Genomic DNA, 20,005 nt, shown 5'->3' with positions numbered 1-20,005 from the left:
CTGAGCAGCGGGCCGTGAGTTGAATGTTTTATCGGACTAGTTGCCTGAAATACACTCGCTATCTCTTTCTTTTTCTACCAGTCTGTGTTTTTTTTTTGTTTTTTTTGGTCAAAGTTAAGCTTAACAGTAACTGAGCACAAACTTTGCAGATGTCAAGCTGATGTAGAAGACAAGGGGTAGTGGTGGAAAAGAATGGAAGAGGTGGCTTGATGTGTGTGTGTGTGTGTGTGTGCACGACTGTGGATAATGTGTATGTGGAAACAGAAACTGATCTCAGAGGAGCTGTAGAAGCAGAAAAGGTAACACACTCCTGCTTATCCAACATAGATATTCAATTCCAGGTCCATATAACGCACCAGTGTGGGTGTGTGTGTCTCTGTGTGATGGCGCTTGTTTTGAAGCAAAAGAGAGCAGTGAATTCCTGTACATCGGCTTCTAAAATGTGACATTGTGACACAGGCTTGCTCAATATTTCTGGATGGAAGTACATACACGACTGGAAATGCATGCGTGTGTTAGACCTGGGAAAATATATATTATGTCTGTATGTGTTTGTGTGCATGTGTGTATATAAATAGCCTTAAAATCTTGGCCCCTTGGATGGTAATCAAATTCCCACTACTGTACCCGGCACAGAAACGTCTGCATGTGTGGGAGTGCAGTTTACAAACGACACTATTGTGGAGAAAGCGAGCTTTGTGAGTGCTGGTATGTGTGTGTATGTGTGTGCTGATCTGTGTGAGTGTTGCACGCTGTGAACTGTGTGAAGCGACCTGCAGTTGTTGGAGAGAGAGAGAGAGAGAGAGTTTTATGGTAATGCTTAAACCACAGAGGGAAGGGTGTTTCCAGGTTCACTGCATTAGACTGCTGTCTTTCTTTGTTCCAGTACATTTCCCTCAGCTTTTAAAAGAGCTGGCTGAGCACACACACTACATACACACGCGCACACACACAATGTGCTCAGCTTCTAAAATGTCTTATATTTCATTATTAACGAGATCCAGATTGTTGCCACTGGTAACCTGCTGCAGGGTGTAGCCGGGGCAGCCGGGCGCTCCCCGTAATAGCGTATTAAATCAGTGTTATTTAAACCCTGAGTGTCGCAGTACATCTGAACTTTACTATCAATGAGCTAATGAATTTCATAACCCCGTACAGATCACGCACCGCATCACAAACACGAGTTCTACAAACGATCCAGGGAGATCTGGTGGGTGGACGATGAGTTTGCCTGGGGAACGGCCAGCTGTAACTAATACTCCTCTCTCTCTCTCTCTCTCTCTCTCTCTCTCGCTCGCTCGATCTCTCTCCCACCAGAATGCTTCAACAGGCTGAAGGAACAGTTGAGGGATATATTTAAGATATGCATACATGTGTGGTCACACCTTACCAACACTTGCTCCATGCCGTATATCAGTAAGCATGACGAGATTACAAACAGGACAATCCACTGCTTTCGAATGACTGTAGTTGAGGTGTGCACAGGTCTGCTCTGTGTAGAAGAATAATGAGACTCATCTGTCTTTGACCTTTCGACGACATGACTCAGTGCAGGGAGCTGGCGTCGCCGGCGCTCGATGAGGTCACCCGCTTGGTTCTGCAGAAGCAGAAGGGCAGCGTTGCTCAAAAAGGGCCAACAGCAATAAGTGTGACTGTCAGCTGTTTAGAGGTCGAGTCACCAATTATGTGAAGTCGATGTAGTGTCGTTTCCACAAGAAGCAGTGCAAAGAGCATCAGGTCTTTCAATGGAGCAGTCTCAGCTCTCTGCCTCAGAGCAGCCCTGAGCCGGTGCTGCCAAGCGTCTGTCGCTTGATGAAAGGTTTATACGGTGATGTCTGCATGGCCGGAGGCATACACTGATACAGTGGAGATGCTCAGACATGAAATAAGAACCATAAATAACTCGAATAAACATTCACACATGCACACACGCACACATGCACACACATGGTCCCAAAAATATCAGTCACATGTTCCTTGTAAATCCAGGCGTAAATCAGTTGTAGCGTCTGTAGTCTCTAGTTTCCGAAGCACGTTCTAGTCTTTCAGTCTTTCTGCAGCCTGTTCTAGCCTGCTAATGAATGCTAATTAAATAAATCGCTAATTTCTGGGTCATAATTTCTAATGAGAATCAGCTAAACATCTGGTAGATGATCAGATCAGATTTTTTGAGGCTTAAATGAGATTTTTAATGTTTTTCAACTTAATCTTTATCTATCTGAACGGTTATTATGATTTATGATTATTATTTTTTTTACACTTACAAAGACAGTGGATTCAGTCAGTAAAAAGCTCAAGAGGTATAACCATGACACGCTTTTACAGTAAGGTCTTTGATGGTCTTTTGAGTTTATTAAGAGTAATTCAGATTACATATACTTTCTTGAAGGTTTTATGTTATCCATGTCCACCACTACAAATAACCACATGCTTCCTTCTGTAAAATCGAATCTCCATGTAAAATGACGAATGTACACCGCATTTTCGAAAGCTTGTACAAAAAATACAACTGGTCATAGACTTGTATTGTAAGTGAGCATCAAGTAAAGAGATTTTTTTTATTGTTCTTAAAGCAAAAGAATAAGAGATTCTTTTCTGTGGTAATCACCCCTACACAACAGATGTGTTGGATATTACAGGAATTATGTATTATGAAATATGAGTTCTCCTTTATTGATTTATCAGGGTGGGTTTGTGAGTCTTTATTTTATTAAAAATAAAAGGGCCTCTGGTTTTTATTGTTATTTAAACCTGCTCGCGTGATCATACTGAACGCTTCCTCCATAGGAGGACTATGATCGCCTCCGTCCCCTGTCTTACCCCATGACGGACGTCTTCCTGATTTGCTTCTCGGTGGTGAATCCGGCCAGTTTCCAGAATGTGAGGGAGGAGTGGGTCCCTGAACTGCAGGAGTATGCACCCAACGTACCCTACCTGCTCATTGGCACTCAGGTATTCTCCTTCACCTTTTAAAGTGTCCGCTTGGACGTTTTGCCATAAGGCTGCACTGAAATCACAGATCATACACCAACCATATCGAGCATGGAATTTGAGGCCACGGTTTAACACAAGACTGATAGCACTTCTTCCGTCGTTTCATTTAGTGTTTTAAATGAACTGTACGTCTCATACCACAGTGCTATCTGGTTGGTCAGAAGGTATGCCCACATGGCTTAATACTAAAGCTGGCTGCAGGACTAACCATGGGTTAATATTAACGTGATTGTTCCAGTGTGATACAAAAGCTTGAGACACATAGGTTAACAATATAATTTTGTGGATATTTAGAGGGTTTCTATAATCAACCATTTATTAGGCATTATAGGAAGGAGTCACCAGTGTCGGCAGCAGTGGTAAAGTCTTATTTTAAGCTTTTTACTCAAGGGAAATTCTTTAGGCTGGAGGGCTTTTCAGAGTCTTGGTACCATGTCAAGCTGCATTCTAGTGAGAGAATGAGGGAACCAACACACATTTCACAACATTAAATAACTATAAATTAATGATTTCACTACAAATCCAAATTTTTTTAAGTCATCTCCTGCATCACCTGATATCCAAGTTGGCCCGACTGATCTTTTTGCCAGATTTCATTTCAGCCTGATGGACACACATGCAAAAGGGACTGTAGGCCAGGACAATCACTTCATGTATGTCCTTGTAGCTGTAGATCAGTTTTCATCGCGCACTACTGCTATGGCCTCTCGGATCATTTCTGTAAACGATGGTGCACACACATCACATATGGCTCACATACATCACATGTGACTTTATGCAACTCAATGTTTTTTTCCATCTGTGTTAGACTTTCCATCTTCCTGACTAACAGACAAATACAGTACGGTGAAGCTGTAAATGATTGGCTCACTCGTAATCTGTTAAGAGTGAGTCCTGTCCAATGAGCATGGATTATCCTTCACAAGCCACAGCTTATTAAATTAGGATAGACTAATCATTACAGTGTTACCTGTTGCCCAGGTAGACGTTGTCCAGAAGATAAGCAACATTCTGATTATTGATCTGTACTAAAAGGACCATTTTTTTTTTTTTTTTTTTTTTTTTAGCATGACAAAGCAAGCTCCATCAATAGATGAATTCCAAGAAGAGTGTAGCTTATTTTAACACCAGTGGGGACTTTGTCTGGACTGGGATTTTCGTTAAGCACATACAGTACAGGGATGATAGTCAGGTGTCCACATACATTTGATTGCTGTACATGTATTAAGGATAGTTTATCGCTTAATACCTTTTATCGGTGGGTAAAAAAACAGCAAGGTTGCATTTTGTTTAGAATAAAGGAGTACGTTTTGTTCTATTCTCAGCCTCTGTTGCAATCTGATTGGCTATCTAAACTGTTTATACACACTTCTATGTGTATACACTTCCATTTGCTGGTTTTCCTTAAGAACACAAACATATTTTTTTTGGAATAAGATACGGTCGCTGGACTCCAAGTTACCGGAATCCCATTCCAAAAAGTTATTAGTGTATTGTGTGAGGCTTATACTCATAAATAAACTAAATCACTCGTGTTTGCTGACCCGTTCGGACAGGCTATGGGAAAGCTGTGTATTTGGTCAATTGCCACATTAGTCAGATTGCTTTTTTCTGTAAATGTAGTTTATCAAGAAATAAAATATACCAGACTGTAGCAAATCTCGAAGCCTGACTTGCAAGACTACTTAGTCAGGTACAATCATCCAACTCGTATACAAATTATTTTAAATGCAAGAAGTATTTTGAAATCTTAATTATATGTATAATCACAATAATTATGACATAGTAACTCGGATAACATCTGTTTCAGAAAGTTACCTTTTGTCTAACTTCCTGATCTACTGAATAGTTTCACTTTCCATTAAACTGTGCGAAAAATTACAGATAAATTTAGCATGAAATTGGCGAGCGAGAAGAGCCATTTATTTCAGAAATTTCCAACTTTTGTTTGTGAAGCCCACAGTAATGTAACCCGTAAATCCATCAAAATCCACATTCAACAAGCAGCTGAACACATGGCGGCTGATGTTTGGCATTTGTACATGTAATTATAACTACATCTTCTAAACCACTGTCATACTTTAGTGCATTTCTCAGTTATTAGTAGATTAATCCATGTTTATTATGCAGATGTAGCATAATACAGGCCAGGACATGACTATACGTTGCTTGTGTCCGTATACTGTACATATGTTCCAGTTTTGGTCAGGAGTTTATTTCCCCTCACATTAACACGAATGCCTTGGCAATAGTATTAGGTCTTCAATGAATCTGTATAACAGGAATTTTTCTGGAGCAGAATGATCATTCAACATTCTTCGTTAATAAAGGAAAACCTCTAAAAGTTTTAACAGAGATTTTTGGTAGCCATCAACAAGATTCTGTCTGAATTCGGCTTAGATTTACATTCAGCATTTAGTAGACGCCCTTATCCACGCAACTTACATTTTGATCTCATTACACATTTGAGCAGTTGATGGTTAAGGGCCTTGCGCAAGGCCCCAACAGGGGCAACTTGGTGGTGGTGGGGTTTGAACCTGTACTGTAATATTCTAGACCATAATCCAACACTAACATTAGAGCAGATATTTGTATAAGCAGTTTCTTGGGATGGACCTGACATTGGTAATCCAGCGTCTTCCAGTGACATAATGGTTCCTGAGATGTTCCTGACCATTTTAACCAATTTTCTATTAGCAAAAGATTGGATAAGGTTATTTTCCAGACCTTGGCATAGCTCCCAGTAACTTGTAATGATCATTGTTGAAATTGTTTAAACTGATCATGGAATCTTGTGCTCAAGAGATAATAACTGTATAATAATTGTGCATGATTTCCTCAATTCTCTCAGGTTTTATAGATGCCCATTCCCCTTGGCCAAAAGCCTTAATTTCGTGTAAATTTTATGGTTGTCTTGCATGAACAGCACGTTTGAGATCCCCCTTGCTTTTTAAAACACCACTACCACTTTTTTCCAAAGCAGCCAGTATTTCTATTTAAGTGGCTTAGTATCAACAGAACCTCTTATTTTCCACCTCTTTATCAGAGTCAGTACAGACTGGCCTTTTCAAGTGTTGAGATCTTTTTATATCCTTTTCCTGCTTTATAAAGTTCTAACTACCTTATTACGCCGGTCCATTGGCAGTTCTTTTGTCTTCCCCATGGTGCAGCATTCAGCCAAGTTAGTGCATCACCTCATGAGCTGAGAAACTCACTGACTATTTATGCACAGACACTAATTACAATTACAATGAGTCAGAGGTGTGGAAACTTTTCTTTAATAGCCATTTAAACCTGTGTGTGTGCATGTGTGTGTGTCTCAATCTGTGTGTTTATAATGTGGCCAAACATTCAAAGATGTGTAAACTTTTGATCAGGATCGTTTAACTCATAATGATAATTAATGACTTCATGTGACCACTGTCCGTAAATAGGCAAAAAAAAATTGCATCATCACTGATAATTTCCAAATAGATTACAATGTTTTACCATTCCTGTCAGGGTGTAAAAACTTTGAGCACAACTGTATATGCTTTCTATTGACACCTCTTTTTTGGTGCATGGTAATTTGTGAAACTGTATCACATGAAGACAGACAGACATAACTGCATGACCACCAAATGTTTCTAGGAGGGGTCACATTGTGCCATTTTCAAAACTTGCAAATGAAAATGTCTGATGGTTTCTTTAAAAAATCTTTAGTAAACGACTTGATGCACCAAATACGCAACACGATAAAGACCAAGCCGAGTAGTGTGGAGATTATTCTCGAAGTCAAGATGTATAAAAAGATTGTGATCCTTCCATTTTAACTGTATGGGACCTTTTTAGGGCAAAGGGCAGAGCGTGCAGATGAACACCAGCATCTGGCTTTGGGTCAGATATCCTGGAGCCTTCTGCTCTAAAAACAAACCCCGACATATGGACTCGCGTCCGCAGATGCCATTGGCCACATGTGCTGGCTTAGTTAACTTCTCACTGCTCTTGCTGCCTTAAGGACAGTTTTAAAAAAGTTTAAGTTTGAGAGTGAAACTGTAGTTGACACATTCCTTGCTCTTAAATGTTTCCTTTTTCTCCTGTGCTACAGATTGATCTAAGAGATGACCCCAAGACCATCACCAAATTAAATGATGTGAAGGAGAAACCGATAGTGACAGAACAGGGACAGAAGTTGGCAAAAGAGGTAAGGCCCAAAAAAAGCACAAGCTAAAACTAGATCTAAGTCTATCTATAGATGTAAACTGTGTATGTGGGGGTGGAGCTAAATTACAGTCCTTTCCTTCAGTTCTTCACTGTACTTTCTGTGTAATTACAGACCTCATATTCCTTATTCTTCCTCTTCTCTTACAATAAATGTGTTTAGCTTAAATAACTGATCGATAAACTACAAGATTTTACTGGTTACCTACATAAGAAATAAAATATGATGGGTCACGCAGTTATAACCACAAAGTTACAAAGATTCTATTCCAGTAAGATTGTGTCCTAATGTGTTTAATTCCCCTAAAACCACAGCAGTTTGCCAATAATTTAAATATATAACTGAAAAAAATCAGGTTCCTGATATCACTTACTGTATAGTGTTGTGAAAAAGTATTTGTCCCTTTCTTTTTCTTTTAAGAATATTAATAACACTTAAATGATTCAGATCATCAAACAAATTTTAAAATTACACACACATAACCCTTACAAAATGCAAAAAATATGAAATACTGTAGTATTTGCTACTAAACCTAACAACCCTGGGCAGCAACAAGTGCAATCAAGCGTTTGAGATGACTGGCAGCGAGTCTTTTACATTGTTGTGGAGGAATTTTGTCCCACTCTTCTTTGCAGAATTGTTTTAATGCAGCCACATTGGAGGGTATTCAAGCTTAAACGGCCTGTTAAAGGATCTTAATCGGATTTAAATCTGGACTTTTTAAACACTTTTCACAGTTTTGCATGTCATTTACTTTGTTTCTCATCTGTTACTTTAGATCGTGGCATTATGCGAGATCTTTTAGCATGCTTGACCTTTTTCAGACAGGTTCTACCTGTATTTGTGATTTCTTGATTCAACAGGTCTGGCAGTAATCAGGCCTGGATGTGACTCTGCTTTAGACAGCTTTTTTTCCCTTAATAAATAAAATAATCATTTAAAAACTGCATTTTTAAAATATTTAATCGGGTTATCTTTCTGTAATAATAAATTTAGTTTGATGATCTGAATCATTTAAATGTGACAATATGCTTAAATAAATTAATAAATAAATTAGGAAAGGGCAAATGGCACTATATGTTTTCATTTTATAGCAGCTATAGAGTTGTTCCTCTTACCAGCCTCTTTTTACACTCATAAACCGAAGAAAAAAAAAAGCTGCATGTCATGTTACTGAGAAACCAGTGTGTGAATTCCTCTGTCCTAAAGACTTCCTATTAAATCAGCAGCTTTATTTCTCACTCTTACGAAGCACTGACACCCAAGGTTTTTTTAATAAAACTTTTACGTCAACACCCTCTCACAGAATTTCGCAATACATTATGCTTTTATCTTAAGATTATGCTAGATGCACAACATACCGTACAAGTCTATGCAATTCACAATACAAAATGTTAACCTATTAGAATAAACATTAATATTATAGGATAATTTGTCTTCTAACCTAGTGTCAAAGCTATGCTTCTTTAGAAAAGTATATGAAAATGATCAGAATTAGCACTCTGATAGAACAAGAAGTAATTATATACAGTATAAAGTGGCATCCAGAGTGTCATTATTAAAAATCTATCTGTTTAAAGTTATAGTTGGATGTTTGAAACTAAAAACAAATAAAATTCATGTTCAAATACTTAACATTTCGTATTGAAGATTCTGCACTAGTTCTAGGTGCCAATTTGTAAGCAAATAGTAAGCAAAAATGTAAGTCTAATTTGTAATCTTGACCATGTTTTGTACAAACATAATAAGATTTTCTCGATGTCTTATCTCTTCTGTGACAGGATTTAATCTCGCAGACCATAAGATTTGTGGAGTCCATACCAGCTTGAGTGTACACCGCTAAAAACACGACATACAAATTAATGAGAAAAAAAATAAATACTCACCGACGTTCATGTCAGTATTTTAAAGACTGAACCTAAAAATTACCCAAGTTGTGGTCAATAATATTATTTGTAATAAAAATTGTTATGCAAATAGAAATAAATGCAAATTAGAAGTATTTTCATTAGTGGGTTCAGACTTTAAATTTAATTAAAATAAAATTTTTAATATTTAATTATTTGTCACATGTATTTGCACAGTGTTTTTTTTTTTTTTTTCGCATATCCCAATTAGGAAACTGGGGTCAGAGCGCAGGCTCAGCCAGCTTACAGCGCCCCTGGAGCAGATAGGGTTAAAGGTTGTGCTCATGGGCTCAACTTGGCAGTGCTGGGGGGGTTCGAACCCCGATCTTTCAATTAGTAACCAACAGCCTTAACCGATTACTCTTAAGTAATTAAATACCAATGGTTAGTGTTTATGATATGTTATGGAATAGGAGGGGTAACACATATTGGGTGGTAACAGTAACTCCATTCCTTCATTTTCCCTTGACAGCATATCCCAGTGTGTTTTATTTCTTAATACTGTAACTGAATTGTGAATAGTTTATACAAATATGAAAATGAAACATTAAGAGAAGGAATTCTGTGTGTACAGCAGAGCTGTTCTGACATTCTAACACTTTTGTGCATTTTTGTGTAGATCGGTGCCTGCTGTTACGTGGAGTGCTCAGCGCTAACCCAGAAAGGCTTGAAGACGGTGTTCGACGAGGCTATTATCGCCATCCTGGCTCCCAAGAAAGGTGTGTTAAAGCGACGTCTCGGCCCACGGTGCATCAACTGCTGCCTTATCACGTGAGCATCCTGTCACACACCAGCTCAGGGACAGTTCGGTGTCAGAGCTACAACATGCACTCCTAATAAAGGTGGGCGATTTAAAAAATAAAAATAAAAAAATCAACTAGAGTGCAACCTTTCCATAAACCGATGACGACAAAAAATTTGGAAACACATTCTGGAATATGTGAAGGGGAATAAAAACACAGGTATGAAATCTTGTACTGTTTAGAATACAAGAATTAATGTTACTCTGGGATTGAGGGAGTGAATGAAGGAATGAATAAATGAATGAGCAGAAAAAAACAAAACAAAAAGCATTCAGCTGCAAGTGAGTGACCATGAAGGACACTAAATATGAATGAAGTGGCACCAGAACAAGTAACAGAGAAGCACAGCAAATTAAAAACTAGCGAAGGCAAGACAATGAATGGCACACTACAACAATCCTGATGATTGAAAACACTGACTGTATTTCCAGTTTTGCTTCTGTAGGCAGGTCTGGAGAGAAAATGCAGACAGCCTAAAGAGCACAACCAAACACCCCTGACATTTACAGAAGCAAGACTTTATTTGAAAAAGGGAACCTGCATCTGGAAACATGGGGTTGCAAAATGAATGCCTTTTACAAAACATTTCTCTTTCCAGTCTGGGTTTTTTTACGTCCTTTATTTACAAGAAAGACAAGACAAGAATGCTCAAGTGTACACGTATACAGCGGCTGCAACTATCGAAAGAACAAATCATTTAAAACCTGAGGGGAACATAGACTTTCTACCGCTGCAGTTGACCTCAGAGGACGTGACTTTTAAAAGAGCTGGTGCAAGCATGAGGAACTTGTAGGGAGTATGATTTATAACGCAGCCCTTGGACGCTCATCCAGAACAGGGTCCTTTGCCTGTAAGCTCCTGTCCTTCATTTGAGTTTGTAGGTGAGCTGTTTGCGATGCCAGCGGATCCAGATTGGAGCAGCAAGCAGTCCTGTCAGAAATCCTCCGGTCGCCCCGAGGGAACAGGAAATGGGCCACACCTAGTGGGAGGAGCCACAGAAAAGCTGATAAATCAGCATCAACCAATGAGCTCTGTAACTGCACAACTGCAAACAAAGATCACTGTGGTGTTTTAATGGTCAACTTTCATATTCAAAGCTTTAAACTTTTTTTTTTTAATGCACACAGCTTTGATTTTTATGTGTGTTCTTGAGGCTCAGATTTATTTTGCATTTTCAAACTGTATGAAGTACTGAATTTAAGCATCAATAGCTATTTTAAATGGATTTTATTGCACAGTAAATGCAAGCAGTGATTGAGTGTTTTTTGCAGCTTCCAACATTTAAAATGAATTTTTACAAAAAAAATAAAAATAAACAGAGCTTTATGAATATTGTGAATTAAATACCTAGTGAGTTGTCAGTCGGGAAACTCAACAAAGTCTATTAAATGGTGCAAATTATTTTCTTAAAGTAAAAAGTTACAACTCAGTGAATAGTGATCAATACTTTATGTACATTTTATCTGACTTGCCTCAAAACTGATGTTTGCTGAACATAAAATTGTGTTTTTTTCCATAAACATTGCCTCCGTTTAATCTTATTGACTGATCTTCTCTCATCAGAGGTTTTTACAGATGCAAGCATGACCTCATAGTGGGGAAAACTGTGGTGCTGAAGTGAAATTCAATCTAATCCTTTTCTCATGGTGGTGATGGGCTTGACATTTGAGCAAGATTTACTGAATGACTAAATCTGTCATGAGTATTAAATTGTTGTCATGAAAACATCTCAAACTGTGAACTTTAAAGATAAAAGAGCGACGTTTCTGTGCTACGCTTTGATCCGGGCTTTATTGAACTCAGCAAAGTTTAGGACCTGTATTTTTACTACAGTCAGAATTTTCCACTTTGATCTCCTTTTGTCATCTTTAGCAGATTTACGGTAATTGGCTCCAGCTGTCTCATTACAGGAAACATTAGTTGATTTTGTGCATGCTCCCCTCTGCTATTTTCCATTCCTTATTAGACGAAGAAAGACGACTTGACTCTCTTAAAAACAAAAAGATTTAAAGAGAGCCCCAAAATTAAAAAAGCGTCAGCGTGATTGATTCCTTAATTATCTCCTGAGCTGTGCTGGTGAAATAGGTTCCATTACAGTGGCGTATCATTGTGCTGAGAATAGCGGTTGTGTGAGTCAGAGCTATCTACCTCTCTATGGGAGAAGATCCTCCGCCAAGCTGTTTTCTCATTAGTTAAAGCTCACTACATCATCCTTTACCCTGATGAGGAACGCAGTGTTCCAGCATAACCGCACACGTTTCTTTTATATGAACACTTTACTGCCTAATAGACAGGTCTGTGTCTGGGAAAGAAAGGACTAATGGGAGACTTCAGTGTGACATTTTGAGGGCAAACACCAGCCCCTATTGTGATCGATGTCTCTGTACCGTGCATCAATAATTGAAGCCGCACTACAGCCCTTTAACACTTGGGTGAACTTTTAATTTTTCATGAACATCAGTTCATTCCTGATAAAACTTCTCTCCCTGGAGACTACGACAGATTTGTTGGTCACTTCTGTGAGTGTGCCTAATATTATTTTGCCCGAGTTGTTTGCTACCTGATTGTGATTCCTCCTTACAGTTCCTACAGGGATTACTTACTATTACACTATTAAACTTACTACCTCTGGCATTGATATTACATCTTCAGCCACAGACAGAAACTGTGCTAAATTTGAAGGACTGCCAGACAGAAGGTTAAACGAAAGACCAAAGAGGAGATTTATGGATGCAGCGAGAGAGGACCAGTAAGTTGGGGTGAGAGAAGAGGATGCAAAGGATAGGGTTAGATGGAGGCGGTGGCGACCCCTCAAATGGAATAGCAGAAAGACAAAGAAAAAAAAGAAACTGTAATGGTTTTTAAACAAATCCCATAATTAGGTAATTTTACAAGCCTTAAGAGAAATGCTGCTTCTTTAAAGATAGTTGCTGAAACTGCTGAAGGGGTTGAAAACAGACGCCGTTTGGCGTAAATCCCTCAAATCTCAAGTCATATGGTAATCGGATTTGAAACGCTTTACGACGAAGTGGAAAGAAATGTCTTTGCAAGGTTGTCGTACCCGAATAACTTTCAACTTTCTAATGGTGGAAACCACCTCCCACAGGGACACTTCTCTTTTACCTTCCTGTTTTCTAAGTTTCCCCTTTTCTCTGCACAACAGTCAGACCAGTGACACAACTTTATATTTCTTAGCATCAAAAGTGAAAACATCAGCATATTTACCCTTATTATGCACACTTTACACAGTGTATCCAGGTTTGTGCTCATTGCTACTAAATTGACACTACAGTGTGATGTTAATGTGTGTGTGTGTGTGTGTGTGTGTGTGTGTGCTGTTTGATTCTGTACTGACCTGCCAGGGTCTGTCCCAGTCAAGAGGAATGGGGAAAGCTCCAAGCCAGGCTCCGACTATGCTGCAGCCAGTAGTAATCTGAAGTGAAGTGTCCCACACAGACATCGCCCTGCAACAGACACACGCTTTTGTCTTAACACTGCAATCCAAAGCACTTGGACATGACGCACAGTGTATTGGTTTATAGGTATCGGATAAGAATCTCTCTCATTCAGGGTCCGTTCCTAAGATCCGGTATGTACTGTACCTGATCAGGCCAAAGCAGTTTCTGTGAAAGTGTCCATTGAGATTCCAAAAAAACATTTTTTTGAAGCTCATGAAAATAGGAGTGGGTTGGGAGATATGTGGGACAAAAAGGTCATGCTTACTTGAGAGTGTGTAGTATGTAGTGCTGCATCAAAACATTTCCACATCTGGTCTAAATCATATGTTATTTATTCATCTTGCCTAACTGCCTTATTTTGATCACAGTTGCCGTATTTTAATAGACCTGACATTTTTCTTCATGTTTTGGGAAGTACAGTGAATTAATGTCTTTGGAAAATAAGGAAGGAAGGTACAAAAGAACCCCTTGAAGTAGAATTTTTTAAATAAATAATAAATGTTCAGTGTGAATAACATTTGTTAAAAGCCCTTTGGTCACTAATTGATCTAATTAGGGAAAGTCTGCTCGTTGTTCAAACCCATGAATCCTGTTTCTTATTTATTTATTTCAAGATGATACTTTCCTACAGACTTTCACGGTGGCTTATTGCTTAGCCGTGTCGCCTTGCACCTCCAGGATCAGGGTTCGATTCCCGCCTCTGGTCTGTGTCCGGTTTCCTCCCACAGTCCAAAGACATGCAGATTAGGCTAATGGTTGTTTCTATATTGCCTGTAGTGTGTAAATGTGTGTGTGCCCTATGATGGATTGGCACCTCGTTAAGGATGTATCCAGCCTGATGCCCCAAGTCCCCTATGATAGGCTGCAGGCCCCCCGCGACACAAAGTACTTTAGATTGCAGTGTTAAAGTGGTATAGACGATGAGACGTTCATAGTATTGATGGGTCAAATCGGAGAATACAGTAAGTCTGATCCGATATGGACCTGTGTGATTATCTAATCGCAAAAGCCTGCAATTTATTACAGGTAATATACACATAATCAGAATTTACTGCACCTAGATAAATACACTTAAATACTTAATGGCACATTTAATAGTTACTGCGATGAAAACGGCAATCATTGCACTGTGTACAGAGATGGGAATTCTGGCTCTTTCCAGAGAAGCAGATCATTTGGCTCCGTTCAGCACTAAGAGCCGGCTATTCATTTAGTACTACTTCTGGGTTGCAAAATTCAGACAAATTTAACCATGTTTTGGCCTATGGTGGGTATGTGTGCCCCTATAGCACTATTCAATGTAATATACTAAACTTATACAAATTCCAGAATACCATCATTTTACATTATATTTGGTATAAATCCATTAATGTACAAACATCCAGCACTATTACATACAGGGACGGGAATAACCATGGAGCGCCAAATACAACGTTATCACAACACCTAAGTGCCTAAGTCTGTATTCAGATAGTCTACGTATCTGCGTTTCTTTTATTATTAAATATTTTTTCAGGTTGTGTTACAATTATATACAAATTACTGTATTTGCTAAATACTCTACTGTTGAAATAGTGTAAAGGGCACCACCTGTAGGATTATAAAGTAATGTCAAGATTTTACCACTTCAAATGCAAATAAATCTAAATTAAGAATTGACCAAAAGAAAAAAAAAAAAAATCCAAATCACAAACCATTCACAACAAATTGCACCCATAACAAAAGATTCAGTCAGTACATGGAGTGGCCGTGGTCGACTAGTGTGGTAAAAATATCAACCATCATTCTGTTGTGTATAACAACAACAAAAAAGAAAAATAAAAAAATCATCTCTAAGACAGGAGCTGGCTCATAGACCGGTCTGGATCTCGACCGACACGTGCAGCCATGATCCAAATACAATTATCTGATTACATAAAAAGAAAACGACTGGATTAACAAACCTGTATTAATTAATGTCAGTTTAAATGTTAATTACATGCTATTGCATTATAAACCTACTGACTTGGTTCCATTTATGGCTAAAGTCAGTCAACATTTACATAGTTACAGTATGTTTCTTTCACTGCTCCCAACAAGGAGTCGGCACAGCGGACCATCCGATCTGCACAACAATTTGGCACAGGTTTTATACCGGATGCCCTTCCTGAAGCAATCCTCCCATTTTATCCGGGCTTGGGACCGGCACTGCACCCAATGGCTGGGGTTTGGATAATGATTGGGAATTGAACCCGAGTCTTCCACATAGCAGGTGAGAAACCTACAGTACCACTGAGCCATCAATGGCCCAAGTACAGCATGTTACTAACTGTTGAAATTGTTGAAATAAAATGCTGACAATAAACAGTGATCAATGCAAGTAGTTTAAATGTGTCATTTGAAAAAGATCTTTTAATGCTAACATTTTTTTTCTTTTACATTAACTAAAACTGTAAACAATGCTAGTTAGGCAAAACTAAAACCACCAGTAAATAAAGTAAAATAGAAATATTCACAATGATATCCCATTACCGTTTGTCATTGCAGCTGTAAGATTGTTTGTGTCCAAAAGAGACAAACTTCCTGCAGTGCTTAGGCTAGAGATAACAGCTGTATAAACACTGGCTGTTCTTCTGCGAAGTGTTTTCTCAAAATTATATACACCCTTGACTCAGAGTACACCTGGCACAAACACTATGCGTTTACTGTTCAAGATCTCCACCTAGTGGCGCCCGCACACAAAAAAAAACTAACTGCCTTTCTTCTTTTATGAGACTTGGTCTTGAAAAATATAAGATTATGATTGAGCTGAGAGTTTTCATACTTGAAAGTCATGTGACAAATATCCCATCTTAAAGCACCATACACTGTACAGCAAAAGTATATGGACACATGACCATCACATTCGTCTACGAGCTACAAAGCACAGTTGTCTGGATTGTTATTGTATCCTGTAGTGCTATTATTTGGGATGAAATAAAACGCTGACTGTGCACCAGGCATCTACTCTGAACAATAACGCATGGGAATACTAAAGCACTTGTTGCTAAATGAGCAAGTCAATGAGACCAAATCTAAAATCACTATACTTGGCATATGGTGTCGGAACAGTATTGGTGCTGATTTCATCTTTTTATGTTTTACATATAATACAGAAACTATGTGTAACTACATGAAAGTGATCAATCTTGCTTCCCTAACAATTTCAAGTTGTTAACTCCAGCTGTTTTTAAGAGATAATTTTTCAGTGTTAAACTGGTTCACTTCAAACAATAATTTAAAAGGACAATAAATATATTATATATCATTGAGTATCGATACTGATGTAAGCTTCTAGAAGCATAGGACCTGCAAAAATGTTTGCTTAAATTAAGGCATTTCCTGAAAAATTAAGGATTACATTTTTTTTTAACTGTAGTGTCCGTAACCATGTCAAACTCATGTTGCAATATCTTAACAGTTTTGCTTTTTAGATTAATACACCTTTTTAGGTTTTTGTCTTTTTATGTGAAATCTAAATTGGCCAAGTTTCATCTGAATAACAATTAAGATCATCAAAAGATTTGAATTCTAAAAGGTTACAGACACTACATAAAAGGACATGAAACTGTTTCTGTCTAAATGTGTTTCTTTTTATCTGATAAAAATATATATGTGTGTATGTATATTTACAAAAAATGAAGCATGGATCGGGAAATAGGAAGCATTAAGTATTATGAAAAATGGCGTCATATGATCCTATCTGAAAATTCACTTTTTCACCTAGGTGAGACATTTTTTGGCACCGATATCTATAATGTCTAAGCCGTGTACATGTAAAGAAACTCACCCATCTCTACTGAAAACCCGTATCCATGCCTGTACATTTGGACCGAGCATACACAGACACCTCAGTGTGGTCAGACTGGACAAAAGGACAGCCAGAGAAAACGTCTCCAGAGCTGACCTGCAACAATGACAAAACAGCATTCAGTTAAAAACTTAAAGACCACACTTATCCACACTTTACATTGTTTCTACTGCCACTAATAATTTTTTTTCTGCTGTGTTGGTTACGGCCCACAGATCCAGCTACTAAATGTTACCTTGAAACAGATACAATAATGTTTATTAAAATTCATTAATAATTTTGTACTTATGAATTTGTTATTTGGCCCTAAGCAGCTTCATTTGTAGTGTAACCTGCTTTGATAGAACATGGTAAAGTTTTCAGGTATTAATTTTTCTAAGTAAATTACTTACACACTTTATACACTTCTCTATAGCGCTTATTCTCTTCAGGGTCAAGGGAAGCGACAGGGTGCCAGTCCATCTTACATTCATCATACAAGCACGCACGCACACACAACCAACACACTATGGGCAATTTGAAAACATCAATTAGCCCAAAACTCTGATGTATATGGTGTGTGGAAACCAGAATACTTGGTTTGAACATGTCCCTTATTTTAGCTGCCTACACACAGACCAAGTTTATGGACACTTGACCTTTACATCCATAGTTGGAAGCACAGAACCCGATTAGATTAAGATTAAAGAGTACCCTTTACTGAAATAAAGGCCTGAAATAAAACCTGTTGCAGTATCTCTGTGTGCCATGCATCCTCACTTGACATTAATGCCTGAACAACTTCTGAGAGGAGTAAATCTTGTTATAGCTTCAAGTATGGACTAATCTAGAACAGGAGCTTCAAAAGAACATGTGAGCGTGATGGTCACACAATGTTGTGTATTACTTACTCCAGCAGAGGTGCACCATACAGAACAACTACGGTGTGGAAGAAGAGGCAAGACAGCAGAAAATACACACAGGATCTAATCAGTCGAGACAACTGAAAGAAAAGAGAGATATACAGATGAAATGGATATAACAGAAATTTTGAATGAATATCCTGAACATGAATAGTAATACCTTATAGCTCAGTGTGTTTTTCTTTGTCGGTGGACTGATGCCAAGAAGCCAAAATACAGCAATGTTGACTATGGCAACACAACCAGAAACAGAATAAAGCCACACCAAGTGTGTCCCATACACTGAAAAGTTCTCCACGGTGAGAGCGGGCATCAAGCTTCCCACCAGCACAGAGCCAGCGAGGAGGGCATGGGCTGATGCCATGCCTCTGATCTCCACTTCCCACATCCTTCAGCCAGGTCTGGTTTAAGTAAAAAAGGAAGTTAATTAATAATGGATTAATTGATAGATTAAATAAATGAATTAGTGTTTTGATATGCAAGTAATAACATTAAGGGAAACAAAATTCTTGCATTGGACAATTTATGTTCCTACTATACAAATTTCTTACAAAACAACAAAAAAATCTAACAACAAAAAATCTATCATAGCACACCAAAATCTGCAGTAATCACCTTTGAACAGTTGATACTGAGATGTGTCTGCTACTTATGCTCTGTAAATCCTTCATAACGGCTCTAATCTGTGATGCTTGTTGTTAATTGGTGATTTTTGAGGCTGGTAATTCTAAACGAACAACTTCTCTGCAGCAGATCTAAGTTTTAGTCTTCCTTTCCTGGAATGGTCTGGGATGAGAGCCAGTTTCATCATGGGTTTGCACTCGACAATACTGTTCTTGCAAGAACTGTTCCAGAACAGCTGAACTTCAGGTCTTAAAATAACAACTGACTGTTGTTGCTACTTCATTACCAAATGCCATACAATATATGTTATTTTATGGTTTTTAAATTTTCAGTATTGTTCTAGAACAGGCATCACGGCATCGCAGCAGTCCGGATCCAGACAGAGTGACAGTTCTATCTGGACCCTGATGCTTTTTCTGATAAAAGAGAATAATTAATATATCAGTAATCAAGCCCTTTTTTTTTTTGAGAGGTAGGCGTTGCTATACTGTACGTGTCACTTAACAAAGCTAATCAACATGATACCGTACCGTATATAAACAGTGTGTGGAAGAAAACAGAAACAAACTTTTGACTTCTCTCTCTCTCTCTCTCTCTCTCTCTCTACAGTACCAGTCAAAAGTTTGGACATACCTTCCAAACAAAGTTCATGGTCTTTTTTATGTTTTATAAATATTTGGTATGTTCCCTAAACTTTTGCACAGAATTGTAACAGATTGCACAACAGTGTGCTGGAAAATATAAGTCACTTTCTACATCTATTTTCATACAAAACCCAGAAGCCTACATTAGGGGGTTTGCTTCCATCTGCAAACTGGTCTTTCATGTAATATGTTGTTTATATATATAATATAATATAATATAATATAATATAATATAATATAATATAATATAATATAATATATAATCCTGTAATGTTGTTTATATGCTGCTGAAGACTGTACATAAGCATTAAAACTCAAAACATGTAGCTAAAAACCCTATGTACAATATATTATAATATAATATTTGCACTGTATAAACCACAAATTGATCAAATAATATATTTTACAAATTATAACACTTTTATAAATGAAGTCTTGCTTACCAGTACTTACAAATCAAAGGAAAACAAACACCTCGGTTCTTCCTCGGCTACTTCGCTATTTTTAAATGTGAAATGAGGAAAGAGAGCTTGTGTCCTTTGTAAGCGTTTTAAATAAGGATCGGATCCCCTAAACTGCACTTTTCATGGGGAAATAATCCCAGAAAGACACGACAAAGGTGATTCAATTTAGGTCTAATACT

The 20,005-nt window shown here is 38.0% G+C and overlaps 2 protein-coding genes across 3 annotated transcripts in view; one reads left to right on the top strand and one right to left on the bottom strand.

Annotated features, from left to right (window-relative positions):
- rhoq (ras homolog family member Q) overlaps positions 1-11,441 on the top strand; it is a 23,848-nt gene extending 12,407 nt beyond the window's left edge. Inside the window, exons 3-5 of the mRNA XM_053511069.1 lie at positions 2,788-2,952; positions 7,082-7,177; positions 9,722-11,441. Coding sequence (XP_053367044.1) covers positions 2,788-2,952; positions 7,082-7,177; positions 9,722-9,877 — 417 coding nt within the window. The 3' untranslated portion in view covers positions 9,878-11,441. The remainder of the gene's footprint in view (positions 1-2,787; positions 2,953-7,081; positions 7,178-9,721) is intronic.
- Positions 10,744-20,005, bottom strand: pigf (phosphatidylinositol glycan anchor biosynthesis, class F). 2 transcript variants are annotated; one of them, XM_053511068.1, is made up of 6 exons: positions 19,806-20,005; positions 18,255-18,495; positions 18,083-18,174; positions 17,172-17,288; positions 13,261-13,369; positions 10,744-10,884 (listed from the first exon to the last, which is right to left on the bottom strand). In XM_053511068.1, exons 2-6 carry the CDS (start codon positions 18,480-18,482, stop codon positions 10,771-10,773), a joined length of 660 nt encoding a protein of 219 aa, XP_053367043.1. In that variant the 5' UTR covers positions 18,483-18,495; positions 19,806-20,005; the 3' UTR covers positions 10,744-10,770. The 2 variants fall into 2 exon arrangements, with proteins under 2 accessions (XP_053367043.1, XP_053367042.1); XM_053511067.1 differs by having other exon boundaries at positions 19,816-20,005.

Source organism: Clarias gariepinus, chromosome 14 (assembly GCF_024256425.1).
Source record: "Clarias gariepinus isolate MV-2021 ecotype Netherlands chromosome 14, CGAR_prim_01v2, whole genome shotgun sequence".
Lineage (NCBI taxonomy): Eukaryota > Metazoa > Chordata > Actinopteri > Siluriformes > Clariidae > Clarias > Clarias gariepinus.
The sequence above is the reverse complement of the archived record's forward strand: the minus strand, read 5'-3'. Positions and strand labels throughout refer to the sequence as shown.